Source organism: Mollisia scopiformis (assembly GCF_001500285.1).
Source record: "Mollisia scopiformis unplaced genomic scaffold LY89scaffold_23, whole genome shotgun sequence".
NCBI lineage: Eukaryota > Fungi > Ascomycota > Leotiomycetes > Helotiales > Mollisiaceae > Mollisia > Mollisia scopiformis.
Genome location: NW_017263603.1, coordinates 591678 through 614896, shown reverse-complemented (window position 1 = coordinate 614896; position 23219 = coordinate 591678). Strand labels below are relative to the sequence as shown.

Below are 23219 nucleotides of genomic sequence, written 5' to 3'. Positions count from 1 at the left end.
TTGTCAGGAAGCTAACAGCGCTAACCCCCACCCGCCAGGGCTTTGAATGCACTGAATTTGGAGCCTGAAATAATTCGCTAGGGGCCTACCACAGCCTGAAGACAGGTGCTTTGAATCGCAGCTCACCGAACTGCCGTGAAAATGAAGCATGAGGAAACACAGTTCCAGAGCTTGTGGGACAAAATAAGTGAGAAAAGTCGATCCATCGAGATCGAAGGAACTGATCTTTTTCTTCGCATGCTGATATACCATTTCAACCTTCAAGTTTTGGTGACCCTTCCATCTTCATATATGCCACCTATGCCTTAGCCACGTGCTGAGGAGCGATCAGTGGAAGTGTAGACCTGCCACAATCTGGCTTTCGTTGCTTGTAAGATGCTGCCGTCTCTGTCTCGAGATTCCAATCTCTTCTCAACTTTGGAGGCCGTAACACTCCCGACGGTTTGAAGGGAGTGGTTCTTTGACATCCACTGTTCCTCGAGTAAATATGAATCGGGATAGAGACTTGACGTATGCTCGAGCTATTGAGCGATTTCTCCAAAAGAAGATGTGGGGAAGCCCAGCCACATCCGGTTAGCAGATTGCGGCACCGCTGTCTCGATCAAGAAAATTCGGACGACATCTCTTCTCAACCATTTGGCTATGGGAAGAAAAAAGTATTGATTGAACGTGTATTGTTGTCAAAATAATGGTCGCGGGTCATGAATACGTCAAACGTGTACTCGAGCATCTTTTCTAGTGTAAAGTTACCTGCTCCTGCTGTTTTGGGTTCGAATGATGCCGTTGGCGTCACGTGGTACTCGGTGGGCAGAAGCACTTGAGCGGTGCCTGTTACAGCATTTGCCAGCGCTGATGCTAGAGCTCGAGTCTCGATGATAATTGCTTTAATATTGGTCGCTGTCTCTTAGTCTCGTACAGTACTGCCGGAGGAGCAGGGATTGAGGACCAGAAATTCGTGAGGCAAGCCGACAGACTGATCCTCTCCCTTTCTTCTATTGCTATCAGGTCTCTTCTCAAGAGCTGTGTACTACAATTCCTGTATGGGCGAAGATACACGGAACTACGCAGTCCATAGTCTGCCCTGTGTTCGTTCACGCTGTCCCGATTGTTGTGGGATGCTCTATAAGACACACCTCATGGTGTTGACGGTCCAAATACACAACTTCACGGAGCTGGAACCATCATTTACGCACTTCATCGATCAATCAGACATCTTTACAGAATCTACAAATCTTCTACATATGTGGCATCTGTCTCCAGGCTCTCATCGCGCGAAACAAAAAAAAGTGTGTAGGAGGGAGAGTTGCTTTCCTTCCGACCCAGACACAAATTAGCGCGGAGCTACATCCAGATCACACACCATTCGCTTCGCTGAGCAGCGTTGGTAAACCTGTATGCCCATGCGACTGGGTACGGTTTCTCTTTTTCGAATAGATAAGCCTTGTATCTTTCTTTCCCCAATATGTAACTTCAATTGTTACAACAGAAAGATATACCACGAGCAAAATTTTTACAGTGAGATCAAGAGTGTCCGTCTTCTCTGCAGCAACACCTGCCAGTGCTAGTGGTTCTTAGAGATGATCCACTCTCGCAATCACTCATTTTAGCGCCATCTGCTGAGCAGGTATATGATCTCCCGTCACCTCTCTTCTTCTTCCGTTCACATCAACACATCAACACCACATTACCGACCTATATTCTATATCCTCTCTTTTCTTCTCTTCTATTATCTTTCCTTCCTTGCCTACAATTCTCCAAGCATCAACAGTCGCACAACAGTCGCGCCCTACGACTGCATGCGGATTTCACATATCGACTGGTAAGCTTCGCAGACTCCCACTGCTCGATCGCATCATTATATGCACCGTGGCTATCATTTTCATCGACATTCTCATAGGTTCCTTGCATCTGCGACTGCTCTACACTAGTTTCCCTCCTCCTCGCATAATAATACAACCTCGGTCCTACACGACACTTCACTCGGTCGCACACTCTGTCGGCCACAACATCCCATACACAAGTCAAACCAGGTAAGGCACAGGGTTGTTTTACTGTTTCTGTTTCATGCTCTCAATCGTCGCTTCGGCAAGCATGTAATGAGCGCTGGTAGCAGCAGCCTCCCTCAATTATCTCGTCCTCAGACATAAGCACGGCTCTCAGGCATCACTCGGTGATCACAACCCTCCTACTTTGGCTGTCTCTGAGTGGAGCTCTTGCGAGTTTTCTTGTTAAATGAAGTGTTTCCAAACTTGTCCTAGCCCTTAGTTGAGGGACAGATGGACCTGCAGGCTGCTTATACCTCAGGGCGCGTGAGGAGCTTGCTGTGTACTGTTCGACAGTTTGATGTCCTTCATGATGCTGGCAGATATCCCCACAGTATTTGTGCCTTACTCAGTTGGTAACCCCAACTGACAACCCTTACTTTTAGCTCGTCATCTCATCGAAACGAACGCGTCGAGGAAGAAGAGCTTTGGATTGACAGTGGTTGTATTACGATCGGGACAATGGAGAGTGGAGGGTGGAGGATGGGGATGGAAGTCTTTTGTAGTACAGTCAATGCATGTTTCAACCTCGTACAACTTTCTTATTTAGTGATATACTCGATCGTCTCAATTGTCACCAGTACCTCATCTCTCCCTCACGTCCTGTGATCATGTCCTGTCATCACGAGACACATGGATCTTATAAATCGAATTCCACAAGACGTCACAAGCACGCACATCAGTGCATATTCTTTCACAATCATTATCTGAGCAGCGATGCTTGTCCGAAGACCAGAAACTCGAGCCTCCGACTGTCCATCCTTAGGAATGATAAATTGTTCTTGCGATATTGATCGTCGTCTTCTGCTGTGAAATCGCGGGCGCAATGTACGTGACATCCATAATCCAAGCCGAATATGTGAAATTTGTTCCGCGGTAATGGTGGCCCATCAAGAGCCAGGAGGAAATTGCAAACAACAGATCAGATGATTCTAGCGATATAACTTGGTGAATGTCCTTCAGCCTTTGGATGTTTCTCCTTGGGTGTAGGTAACAGAACTGAGCTAGCCCGCTCGCTATGCTACTATGGGTACCTTCCCCGCGTCCTGGACTAGTACGTCTGTCTAGTCGAAATGAGAATTTAGTTACCGATAAGTACCTAGGTGTACCACCACTTACCAAAAATGTTGGAATTCTTTTGTTTGAACATCGTCCACGCAAATATCCTGCCGCATCAAATCACACTGAGGAAAAACAACCAATAATAGCGACATATTCAACTTCGCACACACCAAAAGTCACCAACAGTAGCAGACAGTCCATAGTCCTCATCGATTCCCAATTTCAAAGCAACATCTACAACGACTACTCAACTAAGCAGACGCCCACCATGAAGAAATCAGTTTTGAAGCTTCGCATCGCCGCAGTTATTCTGGCAGCAGTCGTAGTGCTAATCACTATCTGCATCTGTTATGCGGACTCACCATGTGGCGACGAGCAGATTGATGAAGAGAACCCACAAAGTCTAAATCAGTCTCGGGAGTCGAGGAGACGCAAGAGTGGAGATTCCGACATTGAGTTCGCCCTCTTGTCGCCCATGTCCCCAATGTCGGTTCTGTTTGTTGGTCGAGAGTTATGAGGTGATGCAGGTAAAGACAAGCTCGAGATGATTGTTGTTGGTTGATGCCGATTTTGGATTGGTGAGCAGCGCAAGGACTATTTGGAACGGTCTTGTTGAGAAACACTCTGATGCTTGATCAGAATAAAACTACCAAGATTTCTGGTACAATGATAGCAGTTGTTTCTCTGGATCTGTAAATCTCCTAGAATTTGAGGGCCAATCAAAGTGTCCTAAAAGCACGTCTCAAAAATTTTGGTTGATGAAAGGGGTGGGGGCCAGGAAAGGGTATGGTTCAAGTATACCTTCTTCCTCCAAGTAAAACTCACACACCTAGTGATTTTTCAAACATCAAATCGTTTCAAAGTTTGATTGCAGCCGGAAAGATGGTTGTAGTTAGATAGACGCAGTGTGCTGCACTCTCCGTATAAATCCCTGCAAGCTGAGAAATGCCTGCTGAATAAATCTCGTATTCAAAAAAAAAGGCTTACCCTGACATGAAAATCGATCTGACAGCATATAAGCCCATCATCACAAGCAATTCTTGTACCAGCGAAGCTTTCTCCAAGGCGACTCCCCTCAGTCTTCCAATACACCTCCCGTCAACATGGCTGCACCTCTGTTCCTTCTTTCGCCCGAGATTTTCTGCCAGATTTTCTCCTTACTTCCACCACATGGAGTTTTCGGGGTTTCTCTGACTTGCAGATTTCTTTTGGAAGTAGCCAAAACAAACTTGGGGAGACACAAAGAATTAGCGCAGAAACACAAGGTTGTATATCTAGGCTACTCAGTCGAAATGGATGGGCTTCTGTCTCCGATTGTCTACTTGGATATGATCGAGAGCAATCCAAACATGGCATTCTATCCCAGAGTTGTGCAGATGCTAGAGTATAGTCATGATCAATCTGATGGAGAGGGAAGTGCAGATGAAGGGGATATGTTTGAAGGGAGGGACAGAGAAAGGGGGATCATGGAGAACCGCAAGGGGTTTAGAGAGTCTGTCGAGGGTAAGAATTTTCCCGTGGAATGATGGCGATTGAAGTCGCTAATAAAGTGATCCTGTAGCTTGTCCATATCTCACAGAAGGTGAAGACTTGAAGTGGAAAACCGCTATCAGCGAAAACGGCGACGACGACGCAGCACTAGCACTCCTCCTTTCCATGCTTCCCAACCTCAAAGAAATCGTGATATGGATACACTACAGACCACTCCCCTACACCTCTCAAATGGTCTCGAGAATTGCTCAAGCCACGCGTTTGAACCCAGAAAGGACCACTGCCCTGAGCAAATTACAATCCTTCCGTCTAGGCCAGCGAGGAGATACTGACGCCGACAACTTGCGTTTCTTCCTTCCTTTCATGGAGCTGCCTTCAGTGTGGCACATTGCTGGGTGGCGTATCAAGCAGGAAGGCAGAATGAACGAAGACGAAGATACGGAACCCATAATGTCCGTCACCTACCCGAATATCAAAATGATAGATTTCGAGCAGTCGAATGTCGATGAGCGTGCAATGCAAGAGCTGCTCAGCATGACGAACCATCTCAGCACCTTCGCTTACGAAGTCGATGGCAACATGCCGTATGGCGTTGCATTCGCGCCGGATGTGATGGTTGATGCTCTCTTACAGTACTCTGCTCATTTTTTGGAAGAATTACAGCTGGTTGTTCAACCTGACTGGGCTATCGTGGAGCCCTGGCGGTTTATCATGTCCCTCCGTTTGTTTCAGAAACTACGGACTGTCGAGGTTGATGCGGAGTTTCTTTGTCAGAGAGATGATGATGACGACGATCTCCCAGATGACATGGGATCTCTAGTTGAGTCTATGCCAGAGACGCTTGAAACTTTAGCTCTGCGCTATTTGAGGCTAGATCAGATCGATGTTCTTTTCGACGGCTTTGGAGAGAAGAGACAACAAAGACTGAAATCGTTGAGCAAGGTGATTCTGCTGCATCCTGATCATGGCAATAGAAATGCGCACCTTATTGTGGAACGTGTAAGAAAAGTCTGTGAGGATGGATGCGTGGAACTTGAAGTTTTTGACGAGCGGGGAGGTTTTCCTTTCTATGATGCGATTATGAAGATTGGGTTGATTGAGAAGCCAATGTTGTGTGAGAACTATCCCACAAATTGGGATTAAGGATTGATCTCAATAAGTTTGACTATTTGTCAAAATCCAGCTTCTCCACAGAAAGAGAAAAGTAGAAGTTGATTATTGCTTTTTCTTGGAATGAAGTCTGACAGTTGCAGGATGTTCTATGTGGTTCAATGACGGGAGCAGCAAAAGGCACTTTAAAATCTTGTATTAAACTGTAGACTCTTCGAAGATTGCTTTCCTAGAAGTCACCTACGATTGCGAAACATAAAAAGGGGCGAGCAGACAAGCGAGAATATTCAACGGAACAGTTACCGCTCTTCATCCAGCTGCAATTTCCCACCTGGCTTGCGCCTTCTTTCGTCACTTTTTAAACCTCTAGCAAGATATGTACCTGCTCGTCAACACGGAGATTCAATCAAAAGAAACAGAATGAACAGTGATTTATGCTTTCATAATCGGAATTAAACGTCTCGAACTTGCCTTGCTCACCGCCGAGAATTCAGACAATTTAAGATCAGGAAAGACTTTTTGCACCTTCACACCATGATATTGTCCCCCAGATACCCTGGAGATCATTAAAGGTTGGCCGTTGTTGCCAGCATTCAAGTGTCTTTGGATCGGGGCCAGGGACGTTCGTGAGAGGGAGCGGTTTGATTTCGACTGTCCAAGCGGGGTCAAAGAAGAACGGGATGTAAGAGCATCAGCAAAAGCTCTCATTGAAAAGCCCAACCCAAGCTCCAGGACTATGCAATTCATGAAGACGTTTTTGATACATCCGCCGTGCCTGTGCTATGCAGCGACCCACCAAAGATCTTTGTATATACACCTATATATTCTGGTCTATCCAAGCCGCCGAATCGCATATAGTTTCATTTTGTACAACAAAAGTACTCGAAGAGTTTTGCGTTGTAAAGCCAAAGCACTGGCCTGGAAAATCATCGTTCGTGAAAGTATTGCGCCAACACACCGAATTGCAAACATTGTTGTTCCCAGCAGCGATGGCGGTCTTATTTTGGAAATTATAGGTGGCGCACTCGACGATACAATCGTCTAAGCTAAGAGTTCTGACATTGACCACATCTCCTCCGTTGATAGCGTTGAGATACGCTGCGCCGCAGATCTTGCGGAATGACATCTCCTGGCCCACATTGACAGTATAAAAAGTATTGTTCGAGGAGGGACAGTCGCTAAGGAGGGTATATTCGGGAGATCCTCCCGTGATCGTACTGGTTGATAAGGGGATTGTGCTCGTCGACGAGGACAGAGATGATGGGGTGGATGAACTGCTGGTACTCGCGATCTGAGCTGTTGATGTCGAAGCAGCATTCTTTGTATTCGTAGATTTCGATCCCAGTGAACCTCCAACGCCGCCACCCACGGCGGCTGCAACTACCACAATTCCAATAACACCAGCGAGGATCCAGAACGTCCTTGATGCGAGCCCACATATTCTCTTTGAACTGGGCGGAGGTGCATTGCCGCCATGGTTGTCTGATATCTGCGCATCGTGGTAATTCAGCGGTAAGGAGCTGGTCGTGTATTTGCTTTCGTGATCGTACTGTCCTCCAACATCGTGTCCTTGGGCAGGCGGAGAATATTCAAGTCCAGGCTGGTCGTCGTGGACCACTTGGAGGTCCGAATATCCTTGGGACATTGGGCGGGGTAGATTTTCTGATGTTAGGGTACTTTCGTCTTGTTCTTGGGGTACAGAGATGGAGGTTCAGAATGCGGAATGCAGCGTTTGTCAGTGGAATCTTCCAAGGGAAGATTGACTTGTGGTTCATCGTACTGCGGCACAGCAGTAAGCACACGAGCCTCATACTGGCGTTTATTTTTACATCGCCTTGCTCAGCCATTAGCCGATGTAGCCAATAGAATGCGCATTCTGAGGTTAGTCTCAGGGGAAATAAACGTTAGCGTTTGACTAGAGCAAGGGTTTGATTTTGGTGCAATCACAGCTATCCTTTTCCCTTGTCCTGGTCAATTCGCCAACATTTATTTCCCCTGGGACGAAGTACGTTTCTCTTCGCGCTTCAGTACTTCCCTCATAATCAGGAAATTACCAGGAAAGCTATGGCAAGCTACTTCGTATCAAAAATTTCATGCAACAGCCAGGGGAAGTAAGTGGCCGAGGAGGTATCATGATGAACCTCTAAAGTTCCAGTTGTCTCTTGAACATTGGTATCATTATGAACTACATGACTTAACTAAAGCGCCTTTTAGATAGCGAATTCTTCGCCTTCGGCCGCAAGGACGTATCTAGCTCTCCGTGGTCCCAATCCAGCGTGTTGTCTAAGCCAAAGGCACTCGCAAATCTTGCAGGAGAAGCTTTGAAAAGCAAACTCTTCTCGACCATCTTCGCATACTCTGCCGATCTCTCAGAAACGTGCCTGCTCTCACCACTCGAATAACTCATCGCAATATCTATCACCATTTTCCGGTCTCGTTTGGTATCAAAAACCTCGGCATGATTTAGGCCCTTGAGCCACATCACATCCAACTTGCCTCCTGTCCATTTCGTTGTCTTCCACTCGCTCTCAAGTCGATCGTCTTGAAGTGCTTTGAGCCCCTCTGGACGCGTCAAGTAACTTCCAATAGCGTCGACTGCAACAATGATGTCCAGCTCGCTCAGCATGACCGTCCAACGTCGACCTTCAAAGTCCTCTTTCCAGAGAATGTTGTCAGTCCACGAAAACCTGCGAGCGAGTGTATGCGCTGCACCCATGTCTGTCGATGCGAAGTAATAAAGTTGGTGCTCAGATGCGGATTTGGGAGGCCGTCGTGTAAAATTATAGGTCATGTCTGGAAGATGGAGCAGAAAAGCGACCGGGTCGACGAAGATCACGTCTCCAATGCGTGAATTTAGGGAGGGACTGCGGAGCAATTGTGTGGAGATGACGGTGCCGTAAGAGTTTGCCATCAGCACAAAGCGAGACCAAGAGTGCTGGTCGAGTATTGAGCGGATCTCTGAGCGCATGTCGTCCGGTGAGAGGGCGGCGTGGGTCATTCGAAAAGAGATTGGGAGGATCTCAAGGACGATGACACCGATCTGTCCATCCTCCTCAGGATCCTGATCAAGCCTGTTTGCCAGCTCTGCGAAGAAGTCGCCATATGTGTGCAGGATGCCAATTCCGTGGATGTATAGAATCGGCAATCTCGTCTTCGAAGTGTGTGGACGATACCAATATGAGATGTGTTGGGCTGGTGAACTGTGTGGTGAAAGTAATGTCTGTGGTCGGAATGGAAAGCTGGCGAACCACTGCTTTGTTGCATGATGCTGGTATCCATGGTACCACATGATGAAAGCCACATATATATCAGCACCGCCAACACCTAAGACGTAGAAGAGCAGAGGCTTATGGGTGATGTTGACTGGATCCAATGAGAATCTGAGAGTCTGGATTCCTGGAGTCTTTCCCAGAGGAAATTTGTTGCCGCTGGGCAACGTGCCCTTGGGAAGCAGGGTTTCCAACAAGTCAACATACTCTTCCAGCTCGTCTTCCTCGTCAGGACCAACAGTGCTTTTGTCCAAAAAAGCCCAGCAGATCCATTCTTTGACATTCTCCCTCCCGATATCCTCAATCTTTGCACCATGATGCCAGAGTGAAATGTACCTCTTCGGGTCGGTAATCGTGGTGATGCACTTTTTGAAAAGCTCACGGCGCTGCCACCGATCGATTCCAACCACTTTCATGGCTGGATCGTGTATGAAATGGGACATAGGGAGGTACACCAACAGGAAGAATAATGCTTCTGCTAGCAGCCATACTTCAAGTGCGATTGGTAGGCGCTGGGACGGCGAAAGGATAAAGAGTACGAGAAGACAATACGCGATACTCAGGGGCGCGATAGACTGGAAGAACCATGCGAACACTCGAGAGAAGATTAAAGTACCCCGAGAGCTTGGAAGCATTTTGATTCTCGTGTGTGACAACAACGAGGCTGAGACAAATGGCAAGTGGCTATCGCTCCAGGAGTCGTTCGAAACTGATCGGCAGCTTGAGTCTCTATGTCGCTGTTGAACAGTTCTCGGACTTGAAATGTTTGATCTCGAACGAAAGACGAAAGACTACTTGGACTCGGGGTGAGTTACGAGTGTTGCTGCCTGGTTGTGAAAACGATGAAAATGATGCATTGTTGAAGGATGTGACAGAAATCCAATCAACGATCAAGCGATGCGCTGGTGGCGCTAAAATAGGCGAATCGACCCCTTTTCAGCCCCCAAGGTGCCAGGGATGTTTCCAGACTCCCCATGAAAGTCCTGGAATAGATAAGTAAACGCACGACTACTGGGTGGCTTTTGAAATCGATATGCACAAGAGCAAATTTGTACAGATCCTTTGGTCTTGGCGGATTTGAGGCTTTTTCAGCTTAGGAATCATTCAAGTAGATCCCCGCATGAGGCTCTGCGCCGCACTCTCGATTTAAATCTCTCCAGCGGCTCCGTAGCCTTACCATGGTTCGGTCCCAGTATAGCTCTTTCTCTGATATGAACGATTTCACCAGTTGCTCCTTGTTGTGGTGCAGATGCTCCGCCTCCGCCTGGGTTTTCTAGACTGGTCAAGTCTGCCCAACACAGCATGATCAAGTCGATCGACTACAATGTTGCCATTGCCTCCAACCAGACACTCGTGCACGGCTTCGTACAAGAGCCAAATGGGAGAGGCACTCTCAGCATCCTGCTAAGTTGTCTAGCAGTCCTCCTCCTCAACACTTGGACAGTATTGCACCTGAACATACCTCCGCACAGTTCGACATGGCGGAACTACCTACACAAAGTCAAATGGTGGATTATTGCTCTGATCTGTCCAGATGGACTCGCCGTGAGCTCTTGCGAGCAATGGCGCAATGCCAGAAGATCGGTGAAAGCTCTGAAGAAAACATACCCATGGTGGACGATCACTCACGGTTTCTACGCTGAGATGGGTGGCTACAGAATCGTATCTGCAGATGGGCAGAGGCAGATGTATATTTTCCGTGTCAAGGAGCTCATATGGCTCACTGAGCATGGCGTCTTAGTGATTCCTGAGATCACACTCGAAGAGTTGCACGACAAAAGCAACGCAGACTGGCTAGTGAAAGGTATAGCCTTGGCTCAATCCACTTGGTTCATGCTACAAATTTGCGCCCGAGTCAATCAACATCTCACCATCGCAACACTCGAGCTCGCGACCGTTGCTTTCATCGGATGTACAGGCTTGATGTACTTCTTCTGGTGGCACAAGCCCATGGATCTCGAAACCTTCACTCCAATCCTCGATCCGGGTCTGACCTCGGCGCAGCTTTGCGAGTTGGCGCGAGGTATATGTCTCCTTCACGAAGTATCTGAGTGGTATCGCCCTCCTCCAAAAGAAGCTCACGATCATGGTTGGGATTGGTTCTGGTTTGAAAAGCCAATGAACATCATGCACCTGGAAGTCATCAGCAGGGGTAATCAAGTGCCCGCAGACCTGCGCGCCATCGTGAAGGACAACTTTACGGCTCATGCTCGTGTCACGTCTTGGTTCATGCCAGCCGTGAATGAAAGCCACAGCTCCGAATGGGGACCATGGGATCATTTGTGCGTTTTTTCCATAGGAACCATGTTCAACGGCATCCACTGCGCAGCGTGGAAATTTACTTTCGCTTCACGGACAGAATCGGTGCTCTGGAAGACGTCGGTTTGCATCATGTTAGCGGTCATATATCTCTGGGTTCCGATCTCAGCCATGACTTGGTGGCTGCCGAACCGGTCCCGGCTGAAATCTCTTCCTTATTGGTTTGCAACGTTTTGCTACTTCTTGGCCCGCATATATCTTCTATTCGAGGTGTTCTTTGGTATGAGAGCCTTGGAACCGACAATATTCCTTTCGGTGAACTGGTCGCAGTATATCCCGCATGCGCAATGACCAGGGTTTCTCCAAGAATCCAAAGCTGAGCTTCTCCAGATCTAAATCATATCTGGAATGAGAGATTTTATGATCAGATGGCAAAAGCACCCAGGGGACGCAATCACATATTTGGGAGTCAAAGTAAGCTAGCTAAGCGACGCTAATGGAGAGAGCTTCGAAGCTGTTTTGCAACAACAAAACTTTCATATCAGAAAAGGAAAAACCCGGATTCGAGCCATCGCGACATAGGTATTTGGTAGAAGCTCCAGCGTGCCGGTATTGGTCGACAATGAATTCCACGATGTACGATCTCCACGCCCATGACGACGCCGTCGTTGCGGTCTCATCCCGAGTTCGACATTTCTACGAGAGCAAGCGCCCATTCCGCATCTATCATGGCTCGACAAACAGCACACGGGAGTCCCAACGGCGGCACGACAACACCGTGGACACATCGTCGCTCAACCATGTTCACCATGTCGATGCAGAGCAAAAGACCGCACTCGTCGAGCCCAACGTGCCCATGGACGCGCTCGTGGCCGCGACCATCGGGAGATCTCGCCTGGTGCCTCTGGTCGTTATGGAATTTCCAGGTATCACCGTGGGCGGTGGATTCTCGGGCACGTCGGGCGAGAGCTCTTCGTTCCGGTACGGTGCCTTCGATACCACCATCAACTGGATCGAGATTGTTCTACCGAATGGGGACGTGACCCGGGCATACCGTAACAAGGCCGAGAAGACGGATCTTTTCTGGGGTGCTGCGTCGGCTTTTGGTACCCTCAGTGTAGTCACGCTTCTGGAGGTGCAGCTGAAAGATGCGCGGCCGTACGTAAAGCTGACCTACTCGCTGCACGACCCCATGGGCGCGACTGCCATGATGAGAGAAGAGATAGGTACGTAATTCTCCCCTCTCTTTCACAAGTCCCTGGATTCTGGTCTTGATGTTAATCGTATCCACCAGAAACGGACACTTCAGTTAATTATCTTGACGGCATTGTCTTCTCCCAAAGCTCAACTGTCGTCTGCTCCGGACGGCTTGCCGACGCTCCTCCGCCCGGATCAAAAGTCCAACGATTTGCACGGAGCATAGATCCGTGGTTCTACGTCCATGCCAAACGACTTCACAAAAGGCTACAGGAGAACCCATCTAATTCTATCACAGAGTCCGTCCCCCTCTTGGACTACCTCTTCCGCTACGACCGCGGCGGCTTTTGGGTTGCCAAGTACTCTTTCAAGTATTTCCTCGTCCCGTACAATCGCATTACGCGTTTCATCTTAAACCCCCTAATGCACACGAGAGTCATGTATCGCGCCCTACACCTTAGTGGCCTGGCAAACTACTATATTATTCAAGATGTTGGCGTTCCGCACAACAAAGTCGGAGAATTCACCGACTGGCTTCACAAAACATTCAACTTTTACCCTCTTTGGCTGTGCCCTCTGCATCTGGCGCGTGACACACCAAACGGGGGCCATGGTCTGCATTCCGAATTTGCACACCTACCCCCAGACAAGCGCGGACTCATGAACTTCGGCATCTGGGGTCCTGGATCTGCCAACCGGCATGAGTTCATCCGACAAAACCAAGCTCTCGAGCGCAAGGTGCAAGAGCTCGGAGGGAAGAAGTGGCTGTACGCGCATGCGTACTACACGGAGGAGGAATTCTGGTCTCATTACGACCGCAAGTCGTACGACGCGGTAAGAGCGAAATATGGAGCTTCCTGGATGCCGAGTGTCTATGACAAAGTGAAGGTGGATATTGCGAGCGAGGATCGGGAGATGCGGAAATGGATACCATGGTTATTGGCTCTATTTTGGAGTATCTGGCCTTTACGAGGTCTATATGGAGTGTTGAAGACGATGTTGGGTGGGGATTATCTGCTGACGAAAAGAAGTCATTCTTACGCCAAAACAGACTGAAAATATGGGAACTCTCGACACAAGAATTCTGAACTAGAGGGGCACTAGAGATGCACTGCGTTCCTATTGCCCAAAACCTTGTTAAAGACTACTGTGACGTTTTTGATAACTTTGAGAGTTTTGAACAATGGCTTTGTGTCTGCCTTACGGGGGAACTTGGGACATAAAGGGCACAGGTATGATAATATGATAATGTGAAGTATTTGAAGCGTAAAAAATAAGTTGAATCGCTACGATTTCACGACTTGCACTCTCTTTGAGCTCCCTTAGCTACTTCTTGTACTCAATAAAATAGCTCCTTTCATGCATTTAGTGCGCTGGCACTATGAATGCACTGGCTCTCTGACTGCACCGGCTCTCTGATTGCACCGCTCTTTAAATGCACCTCTCTGAATCTCTCAGCATGCACCAGCTCTTTAACTATACTAGCACATGCGCAAAAGTAATGCTAAGAGAAAAAAGATTTGAGGGCGCAAAAGTTTTCATTTAAATGGAACATAAAGTGGAGCTGCTTAAACCTTATTAAAATCACCCGTGAATAAAATAAAGGAAAGTAGTACTCGGGTAAAGCTATAAATACCCTCATTTCCTAAAACCCAAGCACCCAAGCGCTCCCTTATCAGGCTAGAGTAGCTCCATAGCCCCTTGAGAATAAGATCCTGCTTCTTCCCACTTCTCTTTCTTTTCCTCTTCTATTAGTTCTACTATACTATTAAACGTTGGTGCATTTAAAGAGCCAGTACATGCTAAGAGATTCAAAGAGCCGGTGCAGCCAGAGAGCTAGTGCAATAAGAGCTAGTGCAATGAGAGCTGGTGCGGTCAGAAATAGTACAGGAGCTAGCTAGCTAAGGGGGTTGAGAGAAAATACAAATGTTTAATACTTAAATTTCATAGCAAATCAGAGCTTTTTTGCACTTTCACTACTTAAGACTTTTATATTATCATGCCTATGCCCTTTATGTCTCAAGTTCCCCCCGTACTGCCTGAGTATAATATGCCTTTGTTCATCACATCACGTGCCGTTTCTCTGGTAGGAAAAAAAGTTTTAGTAAAAAGAAAATTGAAAAAAAAAAGACTGTACTGCAATAGCGGTCCCTTCGTCGTATCTCCTCCTACTATTATAGTTTCGGGTATGAGGAGCTAAGCTAGAGATTCCCAATGCTCCCAACCTAAGTTTAATAGGCAAGAAACGGAGAGATTTCGCAAGCAACGACTGGCTATAACGCCTGCTGTATACCCATTCCTAAACCTCGCGGGAGTAAGAAAGTCCCTTCCTAGCTTCATTCGCATTTGCCCAAATCCATGATTTCTGTGACTACACTATTCACCCAAGCCATTTAGATATGAGTGAAATGATCTGCTCAAGGCTATCATGCGCTTCTTCTGGTCCTCGATACTTGGGGATCTCAAGGAGTTCTTCAGCTGAGATGTTCTTTGAGTGTTCGGAGTCCTGCATTCGTTTGAACAGTTTCATCATGGTCCTCGGCCGCTGAATATTGGCAATAAGACGGTCGGAGATCCTGTCCTGAGCAAGATCAGATGTTTTATATGCTCGAACGCAACACAGAAGTAGTGCGGCGATTCCGGCTGCAAACCCTGTAGCCATACTATCTTCAGATAGTTGATCAAGCGTCTGCATATCAATGGGGATCGTGAAAGGTAAATCTGGCTCCAGCATCTGTGACCGTACCCCCGTATGAGATGTTGCTGCAATCTCTATTATGCCTTCTCTTCGGAATGTGCGGAGGTTTGAAGTTGGGAAGTCCGCGACAGGGATGAATATTTGAATGCCTCGTCGCATTGCTGTATCGATCGCTTTTTCGTAATTCTTTAATTGTTCCTGAGACCCCCCTTCCAAATCTGGAGACGATCCTAATAATATAATAGCGACATCTCTTTCAGCCGCCCAGTTTATTGCCTGCCGATGTATTTTAGCGTAGACATCAGAAGACATCATTGAGGTTGGTAGGTACTCACTTGCACTATTGGAGTCAATGATCTCTGCTCTATATCAACCCTGGCAACATAGAATTTCAACTGGGCGCATAATCTCAGCATGATGTGCGCCAAAGCGGTTCCTCGCCCATTAGATGAGAAATAGTATGGCTTGAGTCGACTATGTTCTCCAGGATAGTGGGCGAATGAAATACCACCACCAATTCTGTTCCCGATCTCTACAGGGTCTATTCCGTCATCAATGATAGACACCTTGACATCAATTGATGGTTTATCGAAACAAGGCTCCAGATGCCGGGTGAGTCGCTCAAATCTCTCTGTCAAGGTTTTTCTGTGTCTCGAATCAGAAGATGCCTTAAAAACGCATGAACGACGCTTACGGATTTGGTCCCTTAGCCGTTTCAATAAGTCTCCCCTGATCACCTTGCAATAGCCATGACCATGATCTCGAGCCTTCGAAGCTAGGCTTGAAATGTCGAACCTTGAATTCGATCTTAGGACAGGCCTTGTCCATCCTCATCCTAAACTCTCGGACACAATCCTCTGTTGTCTGTGGAGTCTCGATCTTCGAAAACACAATAAGGCTAACCTCCTCGAGCTACGTTGTAGTCAATAACAATGAACAGCTTGAACAAACTCTTGGGGACGTACATTCTTGAACATGGCAAGACCCTCATCTGATGACCAGTGCTTGAGCACAGGGAAGTTACCGCTGGAATACAGATACAACTTTCTAGCTTCGGGAGCGACTTTGCAAAGAACTCCGGTATCTATGTCAGTTTTTCTCCAGTCCCACTCCTCAATGTGGAAGCCACTGGCTGCTTTGGTAATTGTATCGTCACTGCTGGGACAATCAATAGCTTCATCTACCTCCAATCGCATTATTCTTCTGACACCATGGCTGTTCAGTGTGCCTAAAATTTCGAAATAGATGTCGGTTCTTGCCGCTAAGTCTGTTCGAAAGTATGGCAGTCGTACAGATCGTAGAAATGGTTCGAGTGGCAGTGGTTCTAGAATTCCCTTTAGAGTTTGGATGGGATCTCGAGATTTTTCGAGTTCGAGAAGGTCTACATCAATTTCTGGAGGAAAATGTCAATGTTGGCTCAATCTTCGTAATACAGGACGGGACGTACCTGATGTGTATGGGTGCAGAAGACTGTGAATCTCCATTTCTCCGAGACCACGGTACATTTCTCTCAAGAGAACTTCTTTGACCTCTGCTAATATATGATTCACGAGTTCCTCCGTTTCTTCGGGCTTTGGCTCTTTCGCCCTTTTCCGAACCACTGGTTGGGAGGTCTGGGCCGCAGACTTAGCGTTGTCCTTTGGATCAGGGAGTAGTCTGGATGAAGAAATATTCATCTTTGGATCATCCGAATATTTTTCCGGTCGTCGAGATGGAGGATTATCCATCTTTGGGTTGTCAAATATTTTTCCTGTCGGCGATATCTTTGGACCATCAAAATACTTTTCCGATAGTCGAGATGACTTCTCTGTCATTGTCCTCGAATCATGCGACGCGGGAAGTGCAGATTCTTTTCTCATTCTTAGCTCGGACGACTCCGTTCTCTTGTTCATGCCTTCGATAAAGCAACCATATAACGACTTCCCTTCGTCGTTCAGCGTTTTTAGGGAGTCAGGTGCGGCCCGGATTATCTCGAGGATAATATGCGGGAGAGCCACATGGAATGGACCATGGTCTATGTTGCGCAGAATATTGTGAATAAAAGTGTTGCCTCCTTCGTCGCAACGCAACAACAACTTCCCTGCAGATTTCCCCAGACGTCCAAGGAGAGCTTTCCAGATATCTAGTTCCATTGAAGAAGCCACCATCAGTTTCAGGATATCCGGATCTTCTCGGACAAGCTCTTCGGTCTTATCTGGATATTCATAGATGAAAAACTGAGCAAAATTGCTCTTCTTCTTTCGCATGCTACTTCTGTTCAGTATGCTTTTGCCAAGATCATCTTTTTCAAGGAACAGTCTAGGACATTTTTCCATCACGGCCTTGAAGAGTTCTGCCAGATCGCTCCCAGATCGGTTGGTTTTGCTCCATCTTTCAGTGATCAGGTGTAATATGGTACTGCCCATTTCTCCTTTCTTGTCGAGAAGGCCCTTCTTGAACAAGCTGTCAATAGACCTGGGTAACTCCTCTTGCCTTTCCAGGATAATTGTGTTATGGGCTTCACTGACTCGACCTCTGTCCCAATCGGAAACATTGTCACCATCCTCGCCATCAGTGCTATCAGTGCTATCGATAAATTCTTCTTCCGGGGGAATGTTGTCAATGTCATTGTCGGGATCGCTCCGATCACTGAGATAATCCATGATTCAGCTCTAGAGGGTGAAGATGTTGTTGATTCAGTTCAATCTGTATTCGAGAGGGAAAGGCTGTTTCGACGTGCTAGCGATCACGACGAGCCTCGAGCCTCAAGTCACAGACGGCTCAGTGTGAAGTGTTGTTTGGAAAGGTGTGCGAGTAATGCATTACGCTAAACCTATTTCAAATTGAAGCCGGAAAACACACCCTTTTGGGAGACATGCATGACAGCGGCAGGCAAGGCCCTGGCCCCACGCGAGCTGATGATCTCGCAGATCCAGAAGGAAACTATTCTCTCGAACGTACAACTGCTTCATCTCATTATGACAGTAGAATAAAACTATAATGTCAACACAAAGTATCGAACCATCTAGGCTGTTCAATGACGAGGGTCTTGCGTGCTCTTCATACGATGGGCCTGTTGGAGACGGAGCGTTCAAGACCCATAATCGAACTCCGGACCAGATTCAACGACTCGTTATCACAGACAGAGGCGCAGAGTCATACTTCAAAGCTTCAGTTCGTATGATTACTTGTGTTCATGGTCATATGGAAACTATCGACAATATACCAAGTCGTCCAGCAACCCTCCTTGTTGTCGAGTACAGACTTCATCCCAAGTCCGGACATTCGTTCAATGATGTCTACACCTCTTTCACGTTCAAAGAAGCACGAACCACACCTGTCGGAAACTCAGCATCCCCTCAAGTGATTGCCTTCGCGCCTTTTCGCCGTCCTCGTCATTGGGACAAATTAGAGTCAACTGTTAAAAAGACGCAGGACCTTGGTTTGAAACTCGGTGTTAGTGGTGGAGCCCCAGTTACAGCTGAAGTGTCGGGAGATTCGTCTGTTGAGGAAACACATTTGCAGCAATATTTTGCCAAAGGCGCTGCAGATATTCAGAACAACGATGACACCGGACTAGACGACACCATTTGGTGGACGCTGGAACAGAATCGAAAACAAAAGTTAGGGGTGCTGCCAGTATTTCGGGTGGCGGTTTTGATCGAAAGACAGAATATGGAAGACTTCGTTGGAATTTTCAAGATGGACATTCATGGCAGCTTCAACTATTTGGTGGGGCAAGTTGGGGGCCAAGTATCGCGATTCTTCAGGCGCACCTCACTGGATGATCCAGTCAACTTCTCGCCGACCAAAATGCCCCTGCAAGGAAAAACGAATGGTATTAACCCAGCCTCACTGGGATCATTGGTAAAAGACGTGGGTGATGGCGATGGGGTGTATCTTCCGGAGGACTTTCACATAGAGTCATTTCTCCCTAGCTAAGAGTTCCGATGAAAGTCCTGGAAATTCTCGATATCTGGGGCGGACAATGACTTTGAATCTCTTTGTTGATCACATCAATATATTGTCTTTTCAATCAATCCTTCTGCATGTACTGTGCCGTGACCATGCATTGCTTCCTAGAGGCCTATTGACTCCCAAGCGCCACTCGCCCCACCTACACAGGGGGCCATGAGTACATGTGATTAGTGATGCAGCAACATGGTTTCAGCTGAAGTCCGAACCCTGCTGAGAACATTTTCTCGGGACATAATAAGCCAGTGACAATAATTACTCGCACCATTGGTTCAAGAGGCATTCTTGTGGAGCTGAAGCCCATGTTTTTGGTTTGATGACCAAAATCACACAGATCACGACATCAGAAAACGAGAGGAATCGAGTGAAGGCTTAGAATCAGATCAGCGTTCATCAGGGTCGATTGGATGGTAAAGACTATTTGAGCCCAATCCAGTCCTTCAAGTGTCCCGAAAAGATAGAAACATGGGGATCAGAAGCATTGAGGATATTCTGGCACAAGATGAGGACGAGAATGCGGTGGACGAGATTGAAGAGTTGCTCATGAACACCGACTGGACTGCTGAAAGCCAACTGCACATTCTGTCTAAAGTTGACACATCAAAAGAGCGGTTTTTCCGAACCGTAACACTGTGGGGCAAAGATGAAGAAAAGGGTTTGAAGACAGCATTCGAACTTCTGATAAAGCTATTCAGCAAGGAGAAGGAACTCTGGAAGCAATGGGATATGAGAAAGAGTCGTCAAGCCGATGAGGACAGTGCGGCAATGACGCCAAGTGTTATCGACAGTCCAAACTGTATCATTGCTCAGCAAATCCTGGCAATATTGCCCGAGGTCATGGAAAAAACCTACGAGGAACACAACGGGGATAACATATTACATGCGGTATGCCGCCATGGTGTCAAGAGTATCGCTGAGCTTGTGCTATCTTTCGTACAGCAATACGATGTCGAGCAGTTTGATTCTATGCTAGAGGCTCCCAACTCATCCAATGAGACGCCATTGCGAGTTGCTATATATGTCAGTGGACAAGATGTCTCGTTGGTAGAGCTACTAGCTAAGCACTCGGACGGACGACGACAAACGCATTTGTTGAAAGCGGTTGAAGATGGGAAGTTGAATCACTTGAAGATACTCCTTGATACGTCAGAGGAGGGAGACAAACTTCTCAGTCTCGAAGTCCTCAAAGGGGCTGCAAGATCGGGCCATACTGACGTGTGGGACTTTATCACGACTAAGAAGCCAAATCTGGCAAAAGATGCCGGACTTCTTCGGACTGCGATAGAGTATAGGACCCTTGAAATTGTGCTACGCCTTCTTGATTCTCACCCAGAAATTCTGAGAAAACTAGATGACGTCAAAAAGGCAGCCAAATTGGCCGTTGATTTGGCAGAAAAAGAAATCGAAATTCCAACACCAAAGCCAGGGAAGAAGTTGAAGGCGAAAAAGGCACTCGAGGAGGAGCAGAAACAAAGGCATCAGAGAGAGGTTTCTAGAAGTATTCGAAATCTTCTTTTGGAAAGAATGTTGAGGGAGCTGAGCCCAAAAGACGTGAAAGGGTGCTGGCCAAGAGCGCAAGGTTAGTTTCTTATCGCTCGTTATCTCGATTCATTCTACTATTCATCTGAACTCGATTTACTAATACATAAGAAAGGACAAGGTGAGGTTCACTATCTTGGGGAAAGTCCAGAACTAACTTGTACAGCTGCCAGAGAAGTATATCTGGAATTGAATGTATCGAGTTCCCGCAACTGGGCATGGTTTGTACAATTTGTCAAGACTGCGGAGCAGGAAGTCAGCGAGGCAAAAGCACTAAAGCAAGCACAAGATGCAGCAAAGATTCAAGACCAAAAAGATCAGTCAAATAGAGATGCCAATTCGAGGAAAGATGCGCAGGAGTTACAGACGGTCAGTTGATCAAACCGCAACAGAAAGGATTGATTTCATTCAACTGAGCTGATACCTGCATGGAGACTCAGACTTCATCGAAAGCTCCCCAGGCTCCCAACTCCAAATCAAGCAAGTACAATGCCGATTTCCAACCCTATCTGAAATACGTTTCTTTTCCCGATTTAGACGAGATCCGCCGCCACCGATCTGCAGAGAAAATACGGCACCTCGAGGGTAAAGAAGTCAAGTATGTTCTACAATGGTTAAGACTTGTGAAAGGAGTGAAACGAATTCTCAAGCTTGGGGTATTAGATTCTCATATACAGCCGCATCGAGAAGAAATAATTGAAGAGGCTCTTGAAGGTTTGCAAGTCGAAGAGCTTGACTGGAAAAGAGTCGATCTATCAATAAGAAGTGTGGAGTTTGCGGCAAAGAACGTGCGCATACTGCATCTATACTCTAGTGGAGGTTGGGCACCTCTTTGTCATTGGATGAGTTGTGAGGGAATCAACAACCTCAGTGTAAGTATTGCTCTATTGACCTGGACAAACGAGTGACTAAGCAGTGACTCTCCAGCTCAAGGAAGTCCATATTATCATCATAAATGTGAGTACAGTACGATCGGCATCGCCGGTTTGGGAAGCATGATAGGAAGATCTAATGGTGATCATAGGATGGAAAAGACGATAAAAGCATCGAAAGAGCGCAGAAACAGAAAGAAGAGATCACAACGTGGCTCACAAATATCTGGAAGGGCATGCCCCCTAAGCCTGCATCAGCCGAGGGAACTGCCAAAGAAAACTTGCTTCAGCTGACACAGATACCGTTTAGCGTTGATTACGCCGCTTGGACTCTTGCTGGACCACAGAACATCGAAGAGCAGAAAGGGACCGCTGCTAGAGAGTGAGTCTCGTTCTGCAAGTATATTGCAATTGAGTTGACAACTTCATAGCGCGCGAACGGTTGTCAGACTGAAAAGCTTCGTCAAGACCTATGATCGATTGCATAAGAGACGTATGGCATCTGCCGACCCATCGAATCACCTCCGTCGAATCAAAGTTGCCATAATAGATACAGGAGTGGATGATGGGCAATTCGAGACGGGGACCTTGAAAAGCTTTACGGGCCAGACATTCTCCGAGACAGGAGATAGTCATTGGTGGCTGTCAGCCGACAGTCATGGCACTCAGATGGCAAAACTCATCACTTCAATTGACCCGTGCTGCGAGTTGTATATTGCAAAAGTTGGTGACAGTAAGACTGACATTACTGTTGGAGCTGTGACAGATGTAAGTGTAGGCAATAGTGACATCACACGAGACTAATGTTCAGCAGGCTTTGAACTGGGCCATTAGTGAGAAAGTTGATGTAATATCAATGAGTTTTGCTCTCGATAAACCGTACAAGGGTCTCAGCGAAGCGGTTCGTACCGCAGGATTTAATGGAATCTTCATGGTCTGCAGCACTGCCGATGAAGGCGGTAACAAACCAAATTGCTGGCCCGCACAATGTCCCGAAACGGTCGGCATAGCTGCTTGCGATGAGATGGGAGTACTTACTCACTACAGCAATACCGAAGCTCAATTCTATTTTCAAGGGGAACGTATCGTGTACGATAGTGTACAAGGCTCTGATACCAGGGAAGAGATTTCCGGAAGTTCTGTAGCGACTGCCATAGCTGCAGGAGTAGCGTCATTGGTACTTGCTTGCTGTCAAATAGATGAGATCGAGGTCGCGCTTGAGGACAGGGCGAAGGAAGTGAAGAAGATGTTCAACAGAATGACAGGAGGAGGAAAACAAGAGTCGACCAAGTACGTTAGGCCATGGGTCGCTTTCGGAGAAGGAGATAAGGGGCGTGGAGAAACAATGTTCTTGCCAGAAACGGGTGAGCGCTGAAAAGTCGGAGACAGAGTCCAAAGGTCAAAATTATTGGAATTGAAAGTATTTCCTGCTCATCAACGGCCTTACGGAACGGTTTAATTTTCCATGCTGACCCTAACTTGTTGAAATTACACAAAAGTCCAAGAGCATACAGTCGTACGATGACCGTGGAGTGCTTTAAAAGCAGAATGTTGCGAAACAAAAGAAGGCAGGAGTATAAACAAGAGAGGACGAATACGGGTGACTCTGCAGGTACCGGTAGCTTTGCCTTCAGCCCAGAGTAATCAGCAATCCGATCACACGAGCGTACATTACCAATTCTTGATCTAACCTGACCCGCAAGTTCTATCCATGTCCCACACACGC

The 23219-nt window shown here is 47.1% G+C and overlaps 9 protein-coding genes across 9 annotated transcripts; 6 read left to right on the top strand and 3 right to left on the bottom strand.

The window, feature by feature from the left end:
- Positions 1-3068: 3068 nt before the first annotated feature.
- LY89DRAFT_758431 (uncharacterized protein) lies at positions 3069-3621 on the top strand (the record flags this gene model as incomplete). Its single annotated transcript, XM_018221436.1, has 2 exons — positions 3069-3096; positions 3146-3621. 2 exons carry the CDS (start codon positions 3069-3071, stop codon positions 3619-3621), a joined length of 504 nt encoding a protein of 167 aa, XP_018066003.1.
- A 556-nt stretch (positions 3622-4177) lies between these two features.
- LY89DRAFT_722755 (uncharacterized protein) lies at positions 4178-5738 on the top strand (the record flags this gene model as incomplete). Its single annotated transcript, XM_018218756.1, has 2 exons — positions 4178-4607; positions 4666-5738. The coding sequence occupies exons 1-2, from the start codon at positions 4208-4210 to the stop codon at positions 5736-5738; spliced, it is 1473 nt and encodes a 490-aa protein (XP_018066002.1). The 5' UTR covers positions 4178-4207.
- Positions 5739-6522: 784 nt separating this feature from the next.
- LY89DRAFT_710127 (uncharacterized protein) lies at positions 6523-7485 on the bottom strand (the record flags this gene model as incomplete). Its single annotated transcript, XM_018217810.1, has 2 exons — positions 7256-7485; positions 6523-7126 (listed from the first exon to the last, which is right to left on the bottom strand). The coding sequence occupies exons 1-2, from the start codon at positions 7348-7350 to the stop codon at positions 6523-6525; spliced, it is 699 nt and encodes a 232-aa protein (XP_018066001.1). The 5' UTR covers positions 7351-7485.
- Positions 7486-7899: 414 nt separating this feature from the next.
- On the bottom strand, positions 7900-9848 carry LY89DRAFT_710126 (uncharacterized protein; the record flags this gene model as incomplete). Its single annotated transcript, XM_018217809.1, has 2 exons — positions 8097-9848; positions 7900-8063 (listed from the first exon to the last, which is right to left on the bottom strand). Exons 1-2 carry the CDS (start codon positions 9607-9609, stop codon positions 7900-7902), a joined length of 1677 nt encoding a protein of 558 aa, XP_018066000.1. The 5' UTR covers positions 9610-9848.
- On the top strand, positions 9648-11584 carry LY89DRAFT_739069 (uncharacterized protein; the record flags this gene model as incomplete). Its single annotated transcript, XM_018220437.1, has 2 exons — positions 9648-9780; positions 10203-11584. 2 exons carry the CDS (start codon positions 9648-9650, stop codon positions 11582-11584), a joined length of 1515 nt encoding a protein of 504 aa, XP_018065999.1.
- A 283-nt stretch (positions 11585-11867) lies between these two features.
- On the top strand, positions 11868-13486 carry LY89DRAFT_739068 (FAD binding domain protein; the record flags this gene model as incomplete). The annotated part of the gene is made up of 2 exons (XM_018220436.1): positions 11868-12459; positions 12528-13486. The coding sequence occupies 2 exons, from the start codon at positions 11868-11870 to the stop codon at positions 13484-13486; spliced, it is 1551 nt and encodes a 516-aa protein (XP_018065998.1).
- A 1548-nt stretch (positions 13487-15034) lies between these two features.
- Positions 15035-17886, bottom strand: LY89DRAFT_228965 (uncharacterized protein). Its single transcript, XM_018206022.1, has 4 exons — positions 16576-17886; positions 16094-16521; positions 15823-16040; positions 15035-15773 (listed from the first exon to the last, which is right to left on the bottom strand). Exons 1-4 carry the CDS (start codon positions 17768-17770, stop codon positions 15440-15442), a joined length of 2175 nt encoding a protein of 724 aa, XP_018065997.1. The 5' UTR covers positions 17771-17886; the 3' UTR covers positions 15035-15439.
- A 159-nt stretch (positions 17887-18045) lies between these two features.
- On the top strand, positions 18046-19147 carry LY89DRAFT_722750 (uncharacterized protein). Its single transcript, XM_018218755.1, has one exon. It carries the CDS (start codon positions 18108-18110, stop codon positions 19047-19049), a length of 942 nt encoding a protein of 313 aa, XP_018065996.1. The 5' UTR covers positions 18046-18107; the 3' UTR covers positions 19050-19147.
- A 115-nt stretch (positions 19148-19262) lies between these two features.
- LY89DRAFT_228881 (uncharacterized protein) lies at positions 19263-23033 on the top strand. The gene is made up of 7 exons (XM_018206021.1): positions 19263-20661; positions 20737-20742; positions 20788-20990; positions 21056-21493; positions 21646-21875; positions 21925-22261; positions 22308-23033. Exons 1-7 carry the CDS (start codon positions 19548-19550, stop codon positions 22866-22868), a joined length of 2889 nt encoding a protein of 962 aa, XP_018065995.1. The 5' UTR covers positions 19263-19547; the 3' UTR covers positions 22869-23033.
- Positions 23034-23219: the final 186 nt, after the last annotated feature.

Coding starts and splice junctions, on each gene's coding strand:
- LY89DRAFT_228965 (XM_018206022.1), bottom strand. CDS start 17,770: ATGGATTATCTCAGTGATCGGAGCGATCCCGACAATGACATTGACAAC. Junction 16,522..16,575: donor TCTGCACCCATACACATCAG/GTACGTCCCGTC, acceptor ATTTTCCTCCAG/AAATTGATGTAGACCTTCTC. Junction 15,774..15,822: donor ACGGCTAAGGGACCAAATCC/GTAAGCGTCGTT, acceptor TTCGAGACACAG/AAAAACCTTGACAGAGAGAT.
- LY89DRAFT_722750 (XM_018218755.1), top strand. CDS start 18,108: ATGTCAACACAAAGTATCGAACCATCTAGGCTGTTCAATGACGAGGGT.
- LY89DRAFT_228881 (XM_018206021.1), top strand. CDS start 19,548: ATGGGGATCAGAAGCATTGAGGATATTCTGGCACAAGATGAGGACGAG. Junction 20,991..21,055: donor ATGCGCAGGAGTTACAGACG/GTCAGTTGATCA, acceptor ACCTGCATGGAG/ACTCAGACTTCATCGAAAGC. Junction 21,876..21,924: donor AAAGGGACCGCTGCTAGAGA/GTGAGTCTCGTT, acceptor ACAACTTCATAG/CGCGCGAACGGTTGTCAGAC.